Source organism: Saccopteryx bilineata, chromosome 10, assembly GCF_036850765.1.
Source record: "Saccopteryx bilineata isolate mSacBil1 chromosome 10, mSacBil1_pri_phased_curated, whole genome shotgun sequence".
Classification (NCBI taxonomy): domain Eukaryota; kingdom Metazoa; phylum Chordata; class Mammalia; order Chiroptera; family Emballonuridae; genus Saccopteryx; species Saccopteryx bilineata.
Window position 1 is genome coordinate 47,336,062 of NC_089499.1, and position 15,451 is coordinate 47,351,512.

The following is a 15,451-nucleotide window of genomic DNA, read 5'->3' on the forward strand; positions in this document are numbered from 1 at the left end:
CACAGAGCTATGTTCAAATCCAGTGCTATCCTTGGCTGACACGGCCTTGGCAAGCCCCTGCTTCCTTTTGGCCTTCTGTAGAATGGGGCCCGTGAGACTGTGCTCATGTGGAGAGCAAGTGAGACAAGCACAGGCCTGGCCTGGAGGGGCCCAGGATGGGTGTCAGTTGGGTTGGAGGGTTCGGGCATGTGGCCACTCCTGCCCCACTGTCCAGGCCCAGGTGTGGCTGGATAATGGGGTAGGCAGCCAAATCTGTGCTGATCTCATCGTCTTCCGCTGGGGCCCCACAGGGCTGCCTGTTTTGCTGGGGTAAGGGTCTCCTCTCCTATCCTCTTCCTCCAGGCCTCCTTCCTGCTTCCCTGGGCTGAGGTTGGGCCCTTCCGTCCAGACGCTCATCAATCGCACCCAAAGTGCCAAGCGTCCGGCGGGGCTTCTTAGGCCATGACTCACTTCCTATTTCCGGGAGCTGGAAATAGCTTCCCCTGGATACTGGGCAGGCCCTGGGGGCTCCCTCCCTAGGCAGCTGCTCAAAGTCTCCACCAGCGTGCCTGCACCCAGGCCTGAGCATTCACTGCTGACTACTCAAGTCTGTGTTCTGTTGGACACCAAACCAACCTGAGAATCCACTGGTTGCTCATTTAGGGATGTAGGAGCACCTACTAGGGGGCTGGCGCTCAGACAGCAGCAGTGAACAGGAGAGGAGGACCTGCCCTCAAGGCATCCATGGACAGTAACCAAATAATTATACAACTAATGTGCCCAGAGGACTGTGCAGGGAGGGTGCGAGGGCGTCTGACCACAGAGCTGAGCCGGGAAGCAAGAGGGGCAGCCAACTGGGTGATGGGACCAGCAGCAGTGCATGCGTGCCTGGAGTGTGGCCACAGGCCACACTGCGACTGTGGATGAGGAGAAAGGGACTGGGCTTTATCCCAAGAGCTTTTGCAGGGTTTCAAGTTGGAGAAAAACAGTGTAAACAGATTTGCAATTTGAAAATATCCATCAGGCTGCTTCATGGAGAAATGACTCAGGAGGGCAGCAGGAGAGGAGCAGGTGTCCAGGCAGAAAGGGGTGGGGCTTGGGCCCATGCAGTAGTCTCCAATGATGGGATTGATTAGGAGGTGACTTCTAGACAGGCAGGAAAAGGGGCAGGACATCCAGGTGCCTCTCAGATTCTGCCTTGAGCACATTGCAGTGGGGGTCCGAGGGTTGAATACAGGATGTGCCACTCGTTTACTCTGTGACTTTGCACAAGTCACTTAACTTTACCATGCCTCACATCCCCCATCCGTAAAATGGGTATAATAAAAGCACCTCGCTTTTAGGTGCTTGCTGTGAGCGATAAATACAAAAATCCATGCAAAGCTTTCAAAGGTTCCCTGCTCCTGGGCAAACTCTATAAATAGTAACTGCTTTATTCCAAAAGTATTTTTCTACCTCAGGTCTTGTAGGTCCTGATTCTGTAAGAAGTGACGATGCTCCCATGAGTCAGAGATGTGTAGATGTGCAACAGGCTGGGAGAGAGAAGGGCTCTGTCCAACGTTCCTCAGTTGGGAAGGGATGAAGCAGATGTGAACTGGGATCCCTCTGGCCCCGCAGCCTCCCACGCTGCACAGGGGCCCAGAGTGCCCCTCCCTGGCCTTGGCCCTAGCTGGGGAATGGAGGAGAGGCTGGCATGGTGGCCCTATGAATTTCAACCCAGCCAAGCCACATCCTCATAGGAAAACCTGTATTTTATTTTATTATTTTTGTGTGTGTGTGACAATGACAGAGAGAGATAGAGAGAGGGCCAGACAGACAGGAAAGGAGGGAGATGAGAAGCATCAATTCCTTGTTGTGGCATCTTATTTGTTCATTGATTGCTTTCTCATATGTGCCTTGACCAGAGGGCTACAGCAGAGCCAGTGACCCCTTGCTCAAGCCAGTGACCTTGGACTCAAGCTGGTGAGCCTTGCTCAAACCAAATGAGCCCATGCTCAAGCCAGTGAGCTTGAGGTCTTGAACCTGGGTCCTTCGCATCCCAGTTTGAGTCTCTATCAACTGCATCACCGCCTGGTCAGGTGGAAAACCTGTATTTTAGACACACAAACCCTTCCCGGGCCAGAGCAGGGGGTGTCGACCTTTCCTGGTAAGTGGGGACAGCCTCAAGGGGCAGGGAGGGAGGGTTAAGGCTGCCCTGGAGATGTATGGAGTGGGTACCAGCCAAGAAAATGATGGAGAACATTTATTCATCTCCTCTCCCATTCATTCATTCATTCATCCTTGTGATTCTGAGATGCCTTCTGGCTGGTGGGGGAGCCAGAGCAACAGATATGTTGTCACCTGACATGGGTGCTCTGATGGTGGCATCATGGGGTGCCATGGGAGTCCAGAGGAGGAGTCTATCCCAGCCTGGGCGGTCTGGGAATGCTGTCTGGAAGAAGAGAGGCCAGAGCCGGGTCCTAGAGACATAGCCAGGAGGACAGGGCAGGCAGGAAGGTTGTGGTGGGACTTAACCTGCATGCCAGGGACTTGGGGATGGGCCTTTGGGACTCAGATCCTAAGTAGGGACGCGGAAGTCTGGGGAGAAGTACAGGCAAAAGACTGTGGCTCATCCTGTGGTCAGCGAAGCTGCTATTGAGTAAGATAAGAGATGGCGTCACCCAAAAGTCCCTAAAGAATCAGTTCCGAGTTCCTCAAAAGAGGGGACTTTGGCTAGGCTGAGTAACTACTCAGGCTGGGCTGCCCAAGGTTAACGGCTGAACCATCCAAGGCCAGAGGCAGGACCGTCCAAGATCAGAAGCTGGCCACCCAAGGCCAGGCTGAAAAGCAAAGATCATGCTATTGAGGGCTGATTATAAAAATCATGGAATTTGATGTCCCTCTTCCAGTCCTGGGGCAGCAGGACCGAGACCAGTGGCCTTCAGAGAAGGCAGAGAAGGTCCTTTTTTTTTTTGTAACTGATTTTAGTGAGAGAGGAAGGGAGAGTGAGAGGGAAACAGAAACATTAATCTGTTCCTATATGTGCCCTGTCCGGGGATCAAACTGGCAACTTCTGTGTTTTGGGATAATGCTCTAACCAACTGAACTATCTGGCCAGGGCAACAGAGAAGTTCTTGATGACCTCTAATGGCCCGAATCCCAGCATGAACTACAGACTGTTGTTGCCCATAGCAGCCCTCATATACGATCCCTCACATCAGCCTGTTATACCTGCAGACTTTGGATTGTATACTCATCCCCACATGTACCTGGATCCACATCCGTGTACACGACCCTGATGTGCACTCCATGCACACATGTCCACATCTCTACTTGTGTGCACATCTCACATCTGTGTTCATCTTCCCCCACCCCACCTCCCTCGCATTTATACATACTGGGAACAACCTCCAGACAGGGCCTTCTACAGGCTGGTGCTTTGGGGAAAGCTTATTACTAGGGCTGCTCCATGGGGCCCCTGGTGTCTTTCCTGGCTTCTGTGAGCTGAGCCGGACCATGTGGCTCAGCCCCGCCCTCCCTGGTGGCTGTCTGTGAGAAGGCCCTGCTCCTTCAGAGCTGGGGCCTGGGTGATACACTACACCCACTAAGTGTGTGCAGACGAGGTAGAGAGTCTGTGTGGTAGGCTTTGGGGCAGAGTCTGCACCCACTGAGTGGGGGGTCCTTTGAACTTAACAAAGTGAACTCCAGATCCTCTAAACCTGCTTGTCCCCAGTGCTCTCTGACTTAGAAAGAGGCCCCCTAGGTTGGTGAAGCCCAAGACCTGGGAACTCCCCACCTGGAGTCTTCTTTTCTTCACCCTCATCCACCATCCAACACCCCAGTCCTGGAGAGCCTACCTCCTAAAAAACCCTCTGGCCAGTTTTCTTCCTGCTCTGCCCCTGCCACCACCTGTCCAGGCCTCCATCATCACCTGCCTGGACATCAGCATAAGCCCCCTCTTGGCCTCCCTTGGTCCACTCTTTTTTTTTTTTTTCTGAAGCTGGAAACGGGGAGAGACAGTCAGACAGACTCCCGCATGCGCCCGACCGGGATCCACCCCGCACGCCCACCAGGGGCGATGCTCTGCCCACCAGGGGGCGTCGCTCTGCCGCGACCAGAGCCACTCTAGCGCCTGGGGCAGAGGCCAAGGAGCCATCCCCAGCGCCCGGGCCATCTTTGCTCCAATGGAGCCTTGGCTGCGGGAGGGGAAGAGAGAGACAGAGAGGAAGGCGCGGCGGAGGGGTGGAGAAGCAAATGGGCACTTCTCCTATGTAAAAGGCGAAAGATTTATGCGATCTGAAGAGAAACCAGAGTATAAGGGCACTTCTCCTATGTGCCCTGGCCGGGAATCGAACACGGGTCCCCCACACGCCAGGCCGACGCTCTACTGCTGAGCCAACTGGCCAGGGCCCCTTGGTCCATCTGATCCTGCCCTTTCCCTCAGAAAGCCATTGACAGTGCCCCAAGCTCAGCAAGGTGAGATGGCTCTCCCTGACCCCACCTCTGACTCCTTGGCAGACTGCAGATCGCAGCTCAAGGGTCACTGCCTTAGGTAGGTCCTCAACCAAGAAACCAAGATGGACTCAGGTCCCCTTGAACCACTTGGCATCACCCCTTTGTAGAACCAGTGATCCTTTCCAGTTATGTAATAATTATTTCAGTTATTTGATTAAAGACTCTCTCCCACATGAGGCTGGGTTGAGGACAGGGACCATGCCTGTGGAGTCCCCATAATATCACCAGTTCCTGGCACATAGTAGGTGCTTAGTCAGTGGTTGTTGAAGGAAGGAAGGACTCTGTTCTAATGTTTTATTCTGCCTGAGGTTTTGCCTAGAGGAGAAAGGACCCTAAACACTACACCAAGAATCAGCCCAAGTGGCTCCCTGTACTCCTCAACTCTGGGCTTGCCTGCCTCTCTGTGGCTCCTGTCATCAGGGACGGATTTGTGGAGCACCTACTGTCTGCTTACTGGTTGCCTGCCCCCACCCCACCCTGGGCTCTGTCCCCCTGGAGATGGCGGCAGCCTGGGAATGTGGGTGGGGACCCCCGGGGCGGTGGCTGCCGGACAGAGGCCTCAGTGTGGAGCTGCCGGGTCCTTTCCTGGGCCCAGACCCATGACTGGATGTCTGAGAATGCCTCCCATTATCCAACTCACAGAGCACAAAGGGCCACACGGGGGCTCGGCAGGCCAGGCGCCCGGGATGGGCGCACAGGGGCTCCGGGTCCCCACTGCAGAGGGCACGAATGTGCCCAGAGTCGAGAGGACGCTTCTCGCATGCAGGAATGAGAACCATTTCCTCTAGCCCTGAAGGAGACAAAGACAAAGAGAAATGACCTGGCGACTTGTCCCCTCAGGCAAGGCAGGTCACTCCTCTGCCCTGAAACCAGAGCTACAAAGCCACTACTCTCTCCTTACCTCTGGAGGACATCAGCAGAGGCAGGGGAGAGAACACTCCAGAACTCCAGAGGGGGAAAAACCTAGTTTCCTGCAGCATCTGCAGTGAGGAAATGCCAACAGAGCCATGCCAGCAGCACCAACTGTCTGCAACTTAAACACATTAGCATGATGGGTGCTGTGTCTCCTGTCAGGGTTGCCACTTGAGGGTTACCCCAGCTGCCCCTGAGCCACTCAGTGGGATACAGTGGCATTGACAGGAGATCAAGGCTCTGGCCAGTGGTTCAGTGGATAGAGCATTGGCCTGGCATATGAACATCCCACATTTGATTCCTGGTTAGGGCACACAGAAGTGACCATCTTGTTCCCCACCTTTCCTCTCCCCCTTCCCTTCCCGCAGATTGTGGCTCCATTGGTTTGAGCATGGCCCTGGCCACTCAGTTGGTCTGAGTGTCAGCCTCAGGTGCTACAAATAGCTCAGTTGACTCAAGCATCATCCCCAAATGGGGTTTCTGGGTGGGCCCTAGTCAGGGTACATGCGGGAGTCTGCCTCACCATCTCCTCTTCTCTCACCTGAAAAAAAAAAAAAGACAGGAGATCTGGTGTGGTGGGACAAGGTGGGCTAGAGAGGGAGTAGGGCTCACTTTAGGCCACCTATTTGCTGTCTGACTTTGGGTAGGCCTCTAGGCCTGTCTGAACCTTGGTGTACATGTTTATAAGAAAAGGAGGGAGATCCAATAGAGGTTAATTAAACATGATCTTGTGCATCTGAGCTCTTACTGGAGATGGCACCGATAAGTTGCCTCAGTGGCAATGCCATGAGGATGATATCATTGGGTCTGGGGTCTTTCCTGAGTGGATACAAATGCTCGATTTGAGAAGTCTGGGGCAAAGGAGCTGTGTTTCAGAGCTAGAAAGACAGTGGATACCACACTTCCTGATGTGCTGGGTATTGTGACATGTGTGTGTGTGTTTTCCATCCTCATAGCAGCCTTGTAAGGAGGATCATACTCTCCTCTTTCCAGATCAAGAAACTGTGGCTCAAAGAGAGGTGGGGTCGCCAAGGCTACATAGGTGGTTAGGGGCAGAGCTGGGCCTAGTCAAGAGCAGGGTTTGGATGCCAGTGAGCTGTGCCCCCGCAGGCAAGTGGTGGCACCTCCCTGATCCTCAATGATCCCATCTATAAAATGGGGCTGATAAAATGCACCTCTCAGGCTGCTTCCAGGAGGAAACAATAGGGGTAGAGCCCTGAAGGAGCCTCAGTGACGGCTCCTGGCACTATGGAGGCCCAGGCTGAGGGTGCTAAGCTGTCCCAGAGGATTCCGTTTCCAGCACCTTCTTGTCACCAAGGCAGTGTTCAGAGCAGTCAGTGTGTAGGGACATTTCCTGCAGGAAAAGCATTCTCTGAGGCCAGGCCCAAGGGCAGGAGCCCCCTCCTCCCAGCACAAACCTGGACCCACTGTTATTTTTTCCAATTGTAGAAGAAAAACATTTCCTCCTTCTCACCGCTCTGCTCTGAGCTGGCAGAGAGCTGAGGATGGACAGGGCAGGATGGGAGCCCCCGCCCAGGCGGGGGAGAGGCCCAGCCTGTCTTCTTTGGGCCAGCCTGACCACTGACCCCTCAGAGCCCAGGCAAGAACCTGTCCCATCTGAGCGGCCGTGTTCTCATCTACAAAGGCACTACACTGGGTCGATGTTCCCCTGCTTCTGGGCATTTTGTGCCACCAGGATTATGAGCTACTTTATATGTCTTTAAATTAACTCACATTTTTAAAAACTTCAATAAATGCATTTATTAAGCAAACTTTATATCATCATTGTACTTAGACAGTATCACTTGCAAAAACCAGAAAATAACTGCAAATATTATAACGAAAACAGGATATGTGAGTAAATTCTAGAGTGCTGCCATCAACAGCGATGAGCTTGAGACTGTTTTTCTATTAAAAATGGACAATCCCACAGCCGAGGCTCCATTGGAGCAAAGTTGGCCTGGGTGCTGAGGATGGCTCTGTGGCCTCTGCCTCAGGTGCTAGAATGGTTCTGGTCACAACAGAGCAATGCCCTAGATGGGCAGAGCATTGCCCCTGGTGGGCATGCCGGGTGGATCCCAGTTGGGCGTATGTGGGAGTCTGTCTGACTGCCTCCCCGTTTCCAACTTCAGAAAAATACAAAAAAAAAAAAAAAAAAAAAAAAAAAAAAAAAAAAAAAGCCTGACCTGTGGTGGCGCAGTGGATAAAGTGACAACCTAGAAACACTGAGGTCGCCGGTTCAAAACCCTGGGCTTGCCTGGTCAAGGCACATATGGGAGTTGATGCTTCCAGCTCCTCCTTTCTGTCTGTCTGTCTGTCTCTCTGTCTATCTCTCCTCTCTAAAATGAATAAATAAAAAATATTAAAAAAAAAAAAAAAAAGGACAATGACAGCCTGACCAGGTGGTGGCGCAGTGGATAGAGCGTCAGACTGGGATGCGGAGGACCCAGGTTCGAGACCCCAAGGTCGCCAGCTTGAGTACGGGTTCATCTATGGTTTGAGCAAAGCTCACCAGCTTGGACCCAAGGTTGCTGGCTTGAGCAAGGGGTTACTCGGTCTGCTGAAGGCCCATGGTAAGGCACATATGAGAAAGCAATCAATGAACAACTAAGGTGTCCCAACGAAAAACTGATGATTGATGTTTCTCATCTCTCTTCTTTCCTGTCTGTCTATCCCTATCTATCCCTCTCTCTGACTCTCTGTCTCTAAAAAAAAAAAGGACAATGACAAATGTTAAAGAGGCATTAAAGACACATTAGCTCTAAACAGAGATCTTCTCCTTGTATAATAGGAAGGTTTGAACAAAAATTGAAAATGGCCTGAATTACAATGTGATTCGAGGTTAGCTAGTAGTTAATTCAGAGTTGGTTAATCAGAGTGGGTTGATTCAGTTAGTTCATACCACCTAGGGTGCCCTCCATCTCTCCTTGGTTCCCTCTTCAAACCCTCTGGGAAGACATGCCATAGCATCTTGGCCAGGGAAGATGTGGGTTCCTTCTCCCTCCTTCCCTCCCTCCCCCTCCCTCCTGCCTAGAGTTATCAGCACCTCCTCTGCTCAGCTAGGGGTATAGGGTGACTGCCACCATGACCCATCATGGCCTGAAGAAGCTCCCAGCTAATGGACAGACAGGAGATCTGGAGATGAATCAGGAGATAGATCTGAGTTTTGCTAATGCCCCTCAGTTTTTCCATCTCTGAAATGGGTTTAGTGATCCCAGTTTTGTCAGCTGGCTGTAAGGATGACATGAGATTGTGCAGGGTAGTGCTGCACTCCACTCACTGCTGTGGGACTCATGACAGAAAGTAGGGCCCTGGTCCACCACTACTCAATGCAAGGGTAGAGAAACTGGCATTTGCCCAGTCCCTGCAATGTGGCTGCACTGTGCTTTTTGTTATGTCTCGCAATCTCCCAGGGGCCAGTGTGCTATAATGAGTGTTCTTATTTTACAGATAAAGAAACTGCAGCCCAGAGAGGGTAAGTTCCTTGCCCTAGGCCACATAGCACTTCTACTTCCAGTTTATCCCACGACACTTGGACCCTGGCCAAGCCATTTATAGTCTGAACTGGCCCTGCACTCTCCCAGCCTGGGGTGGCTCCAGTCTTAGTGCTCAATCTGGCAGGTAGTTTTGTGTTGAAAGTGCCCAGAACCATTTTCCACTGTGCACCAGGCTGAGCCTTGAGGACGAAGAGCATTATTCTCAGGGCTCAGTGGGGGGAGCTGCAGGATGCAGCAAGAAGAGCTTGGAGATAGGAAGGAAGCTAGGAGGGGCGAAAGAGAGAGAGAAGAGTGGGGAATAGGAGGGAGACAGAGACACAGGGAGAGATAAAGAGATGCACACAAAGAGACTGAGTGGAAAGAGAGGGGTTGGGAAGAGACTGAAAGAGAGAGGCAAAGAGAAAAACCAGAAGGAGCAAGAAGACAGAAACAGAGATAGGGTGGGGAAGGCTAGAGAAAGATAAAACTGAACGGAGACAGGCAGATGGACTGATGGGAGGGGAGGGGGGCTCAAAGGAGGTGTTGGGTGAGGTACACTGAGGCAGGCAGCCTCCTGCACCCCTGCCAGGGGCCTCAGTCTGCTTCCACTGCTTCCACAGGTGGCATACCAGGAGCCCTGGAGATGGGGACATGGGTCCTACTGGACTGTCCCCTGAGTGGTCTTGAGCCCAGCAGGACAGACGCCAGAAGCAGAGCCTCTGATTTCCAGCAGCCGAAACCTCCTGGCTATCAAAGCAGTGGAAGGACCTGGGAATGAGGGAGGAGGAAGAGGAAGGGAGAAAAGGAAGGGAGGGGGCTGGAAAAGACAGGCGTGATGGGCAAACACTGACAGCAGGAAGGCAGGAAGGCAGGAAGGGGAGGGTGTTGGGCTAGGGAAGTTGGGGGCTGCTGTAGGCCTGGCTTTTCCTGCCTACCCTGTGGGGCACAGAGAAATCCCCTGTTTTTTCTTCCTGGCTAGGTGGGAACAGTGAGTTGAGATCAGGCCACCCTTAGAGCAAAGGCCACAGGGTACCATGTGGCAGCCAGGGGTCTGATCAGAGCGTCCCCCTCCTGTTGTGACAGGCCAGAGCTGGCGGGGGCTGAGTGTGGGTTGGGGTGGTTTCAAAGCCAACAGAGTTTGGCTTTCAGACATTGCAGTTCTGCTCCTTATGAGCTGTGCTTTCCAGACAGTCCCTTCACCTCTGGAGCCTCAGGAGCTGCTCTGTAAGGTAGGACACCAGTACCAGCCTCAGGGGGCAGCTGTGATGAAGAGGATGTAAATTAATTCATGTAAAGCTCTTAACACAGATCTTGGCACAGGACCTGTTGGAGTACCCACCATGGCCAGGTGCCATGACGGCTCTTCATATGAGCTCTGTGGCCTTGGAATCATGGCTACCTGTCTCCCATCCCAATGCCTACCTGCTCCTTTCAGGTGAAAGAAGTGGCCCAGTGACAGCTCATGCAGCTGATCTGCCACTAAATCTGAGAGGAGTTTAGGCCCTTTGAGTCCCCCACAAAGTGGAAGTGCCTCCTGGTGAACTGTGGTGGGCAAGAGAGTAGCAGCCCACAGGGCTGGGTCTCCATACAAGGCCTCTGGGGGCCACTCGCTCTCAGGACCGAGGCCTCACTGGGTGTGGCTCACGCAGACCAGACTGCCCCACAGCCTGAAGTAGTTCCTCTCTCCATTTTCCTGATTTATGCGTCTGCCCCTCTGTCTCACCATTAATAAAACCCCTTTTATGGGGCTGGGGTTTGAGGGGACAGATCGTAGGGACTGAGGGGTGGTGCTCCCTGTCCAGCTGGCCCTGGAGGTGCTCAGGCCTGGGGGCCTAAGGCCTGGACAGTGCCCCGTGAAAGGGGATGAAAAAGGGGAGACGGCTGGGGAGAGGGAGGGCTGTGGAAGGCAGAGAGGAAGAGAAGGTGACAGAGATGGAGAAGAGGGGGGTCCAAGGGATGGGAGAGAGACCGAGAATTTCAGGGGGAGGGAAGAGGAGGGAGCCACGGAGAGAGGGAGATTTTGCCAAGGATAGGAAAACAGAAGGAAGATAGCAACCCTCAAGGAGGGCGGTTAGACAGAGATAGACAGGAATACAGGGAGACAGAGAGACAGACGGGAGTGGAGAAAGGCAAGAAAACTAGTCCTAGCGAGACCGGCCGAGCGGCTAGGAGGAAGGAAGGAAAGAACAAGCGACAGAGACCGAGGCGGCGCCGGGAAAGGGAGCCGGGGCCGCGGACGCTAAGCGGAAGGGTCCTGGAGGGCGCCGGGCTGCCGGACCCTCCGACAGCCGAGCCAGCCCGCGACGAGCGGGCGGCGAGCGGGCGGGGTGGGGCTGGGCCAGTGGGCAGCCCGTGGAGTGGGCCGGGACGCTGTGAAAGGTGGGCGGGGGGCGGGAGGGGACTCAGGGGCGGGGCACGGCACGAAGGCGTGTCCGCAACGGAGCCGCCCCCGCCCCGCCCCCGGCTTGCGCGGTGAGGCTGAGCCGGGCCGGGGCGCCGGGGCCGGGGGCGGCTGGCGCGGGCAGGAAGCGCCTCGCGGCCCGGGCCCGCCCCCCGCCTCCTGCCTCCTCCGGGCTCCCGGCTCCTGGCCGCGCCGCGCCCCATGCACTCGCCGTGCCGCGCAGCCCGCGCACGCCCGGATGGCTCGTCGCGCCGCGGGCGGTGCACCCCTTAGCGCCTGGGCAGCCGCGGCCAGCCCCCTGCCGCCGCGCCCGCCATTCCGGGCCCCGCTGCCGTGCCCGCTGCTGCTGCTGCTGCTGCTGCTTGGGGCGGCGCAGGCCGGCGCCCTAGAGATCCAGCGGCGCTTCCCCTCGCCCACGCCCACCAACAACTTCGCCCTGGACGGCGCGGCGGGGACGGTGTACCTGGCGGCCGTCAACCGCCTCTACCAGCTGTCGGGCGCCAACCTGAGCCTGGAGGCTGAGGCGGCCGTGGGCCCGGTGGCCGACAGCCCGCTGTGTCACGCCCCGCAGCTGCCGCAGGCCTCTTGCGAGCACCCGCGGCGTCTCACCGACAACTACAACAAGATCCTGCAACTGGACCCCGGCCAAGGCCTGGTGGTCGTGTGTGGTTCCATCTACCAGGGCTTCTGCCAGTTGCGGCGCCGGGGCAACATCTCGACGGTGGCCGTGCACTTCCCGCCCGCCGCGCCGCCCGCCGAGCCCGTAACCGTGTTCCCCAGCATGCTGAACGTGGCGGCCAACCACCCGAACGCGTCCACCGTCGGGCTGGTGCTGCCGCCCGCCGCCGGCGCGGGAGGTAGCCGCCTGCTTGTAGGTGCCACGTACACCGGCTACGGCAGCGCCTTCTTCCCGCGCAACCGCAGCCTGGAAGACCACCGCTTCGAGAACACACCCGAGATCGCCATCCGCTCCCTGGATGCGCGCGGCGACCTGGCCAAGCTCTTTACCTTCGATCTCAACCCTTCCGACGACAACATCCTCAAGATAAAGCAGGGGGCCAAGGAACAGCACAAGCTGGGCTTCGTGCGCGCCTTTCTGCACCCACCGGACCCGCCGTCGGGTGCCCAGTCCTACGCGTACCTGGCACTCAACAGCGAGGCGCGCGCGGGCGACAAGGAGAGCCAGGCGCGGAGCCTACTGGCGCGCATCTGCCTGCCTCGCGGCGCTGGCGGCGACGCCAAGAAGCTCACCGAGTCCTACATCCAGCTGGGCTTGCAGTGCTCGGGCGGCACGGGCCGCGGCGACCTCTACAGCCGCCTGGTGTCGGTCTTCCCCGCGCGTGAGCTGCTCTTTGCGGTCTTCGAGAGGCCCCTGGGGGCCCCCGCGGCCCGCGCGGCTCCGGCCGCGCTCTGCGCGTTCCGCTTCGCCGACGTGCAAGCTGCCATCCGCGCCGCCCGCACGGCCTGCTTCGTGGAGCCCGCACCCGACGTAGTGGCTGTGCTCGACAGCGTGGTGCAAGGCACCGGGCCAGCCTGCGAGCGCAAGCGCAACATCCAGGTACGCCCAGGCAGCGGGGGTGCGAGGGACCCAGCTCAGGGCGCCAAGGGAGAGCGGGCCGGTAACTCGGCGGGTTGTGCACTGAGCGTACCGGGACCCTGAAGACACAGGTGTGTACTTTAGGCCACAGGTGCCTTTTCGGGGACTTAGGTGTACTCATGAGGATACAGGTGTCATCCGAGGTGGAGGCGTCGATATGGCCCAAGTGTGAGGTCAATTGAGTGCTGGATTACAGGTGCGAATACCTAGGTGTGTGGGAGGGGTCCAGGTTGCTGACAAGAACTAAAGGTGCTCTCTTTATATACAATAGTTCAGGTGTGCACCTGACTGGGGAGGAGTAGGGATGGTCATAGGCGGTGAGCTGAGCACACAGGGAGTGCATGTTTGACCAACGGCCCTAAGTTGCCAGGGCCAGGAGGGTATGCAGGAGGCAGGACTAAGGAAGGCTCAGGAGGGAATGAGGAGGGGCTAGGTGTTGGGGCACACCAGCTGGGTGGGAAGGGGACCCAGTGTCCTGGGCTGGGTTGGGGAGTGGCAAGGGGGCCAGGTTGGGGGATCACTGTGTGTTTGAAGTTGTGAGGACATGACTCAAGGGTGCAGGAGGGAACTTTGTGCAGTTCTTCTGAAGGAAGTGCACTGGAAAGGGGTCACTCTTCTAAGAGGGTTGGGGAGGTGGAACCCTGCACCTTTCCACACTCTGCATCTGGGTCTGAGTCTGGAGACTCTGTCTGAACCCCAGGCTGACTAGGAAGCCTCAGTTTCTTCCTCTGCAAATGCCAAACTCAGACTTCTGGTGATTACAGAGTCCTCTTTGGTGCCAGGTCCCCCAGTGGCCCTGCCCCAGCCCTTTTGTGGTCCTCAGGCTGTAGCAAGAATCTCATGAGCTTAATTATTCTGTGAGTGTGCCCAACACTGGGACTTAGAGAAAATGCAAATTCCTTCTCCTATAGTCAGGCTCCCACGACTGCCCACCACCCGGCTGGCTGGCTGCCCTGACAATAAAGGTCATGGTGGGTGAGCAGGGCAGACTGTCCCAGGGAGCAGTTCGGGTTGGCGGCCCAGCACTGTGGTTGTGATATCCACTACTCCTTTCCCCAGAGCTACATACCGCAATGGGCTGTGTTTGAGGGGGTGAGTTTTGTTTCTGGAGGCCTTAGGGCTAGAGGAGTGAGTGGGGAGTCAGCCCCACTCTATGGAGGGTGATTTCAAGGCCCTTTGGGTCCAGTTAGGCCCTCAGTGTGAGTCTCTCTCCCCCTCGGGCAGGAACCATCCTGGTTCCCACAGTGCAGTGACTCACTCCGCTGAAGGAGGCTGGGGCTTCCTTCTTTTTAGGCAGGCAGGGCCTCTCCAGAGACACAGCCCCAGGGACAGAGCGGCCAAGGGCCCCCTCCTGACCCCAAAGTGGAACAGATTCTCAGCTCTCCTCAGCCACTTTCCCTATGTCCTCCCCACTACTCTCCCCTTTCCCATATTGAGCTATGGGGGCACAGGCCAGTGCCCATTGCCGCTGGGCAAGGTCTCCCAGATGTGTTCAAGGCCCCATGGTGGAAGTGGGGAGGGTGGTCATAGTTCTTGCTCCAGGCTGTTGCCATCATCCCAGTTACAGGTTAAGAACTTGGACTTTGCACCCTGAATTCAAACTGTACTCTGTAACTTCCCAGCTGTGTGACCTTGACAAGGGACCTAACCTTTCTGAGCCTCAGTTTCCTCATCTGTAAAGTGGGAATAATAAAAACAATATCTAAGACTTGTTTTAAGGACTAAATGAACTAATTAATATAAAGCACTTTGCTATTACCTGGCAGATAATAAGCACCTGGCTCTGCCATTCTTGTTGTTTTTATTCCCCCAGGGGACAATATTAGCATAGGCTTGGTCCTGAACAGCAAAGAGTGGCCTATTTTGGCTTCTTTTGTAGCAATGAATACTCCTCCATCTCCCACCTCTAGCACCAGATAGAAGCCTCAATAAACATTTGCTAAACCCCTACTGTGTGCCTAGCCCTGTGTTGTGTACTAGGGGCCAGTGGTGATTCAGTGTCTGCTCTCGTGGGCCATGCCAGTGAGCAGAGGATTGGCATGTAGCCAGGCTATTATAGCCCCAAGTGATGAGGGAGCCAGGAGAGGGGCATCAAGGCTCCCCAGGGGAGTGATATCAAAGCAGAGGTGGATGGATGAGCAGGAGTTAGGCACATGAAGCTGGCAGAAGAAGAAAGCATCCAGGAAGAAGGAACAGCCTGTGCAAATGCCTGGACAAGGCAAGGCTGGCTAGAGCAACTTGAAAGGTGGTTAGTGTGGCTGATGGAGTGGGGTGGCAGGTAGAGCCTGCGGAGTGCAGGTTGGCTAGATTACGAAATCGGGACTTATCCTGAGGACATAGGGAGCCTTGAAGGGCTTTAGCCAGAGCAGTGATATGATCTGAATGACCCATCTTCATTTCTTCCTCTGTGGAATGGGAACAATAATAAAAGTACCTACCTCACAGGACTGTGGTGGGGATTCAATGAGATAATTCATGTGAAGCTTTTAGTAGCGTGATCAAAACACGTGCTTGTAGTTACTATGATTATTTTTAATATTATTATTTTAGAAAGTTCCTAGGTTGCTGGTGAGAAGGAAAGATGAGAGGAAG

The 15,451-nt window shown here is 55.4% G+C and overlaps 1 protein-coding gene across 1 annotated transcript in view; it reads left to right on the plus strand.

Moving 5' to 3' along the window:
• The first annotated feature begins 11,337 nt into the window (after positions 1 to 11,337).
• Positions 11,338 to 15,451, plus strand: part of PLXND1 (plexin D1) — a 52,616-nt gene continuing 48,502 nt past the window's right edge. Inside the window, exon 1 of the mRNA XM_066244528.1 lies at positions 11,338 to 12,820. Coding sequence (XP_066100625.1) covers positions 11,501 to 12,820 — 1,320 coding nt within the window. The 5' untranslated portion in view covers positions 11,338 to 11,500. The remainder of the gene's footprint in view (positions 12,821 to 15,451) is intronic.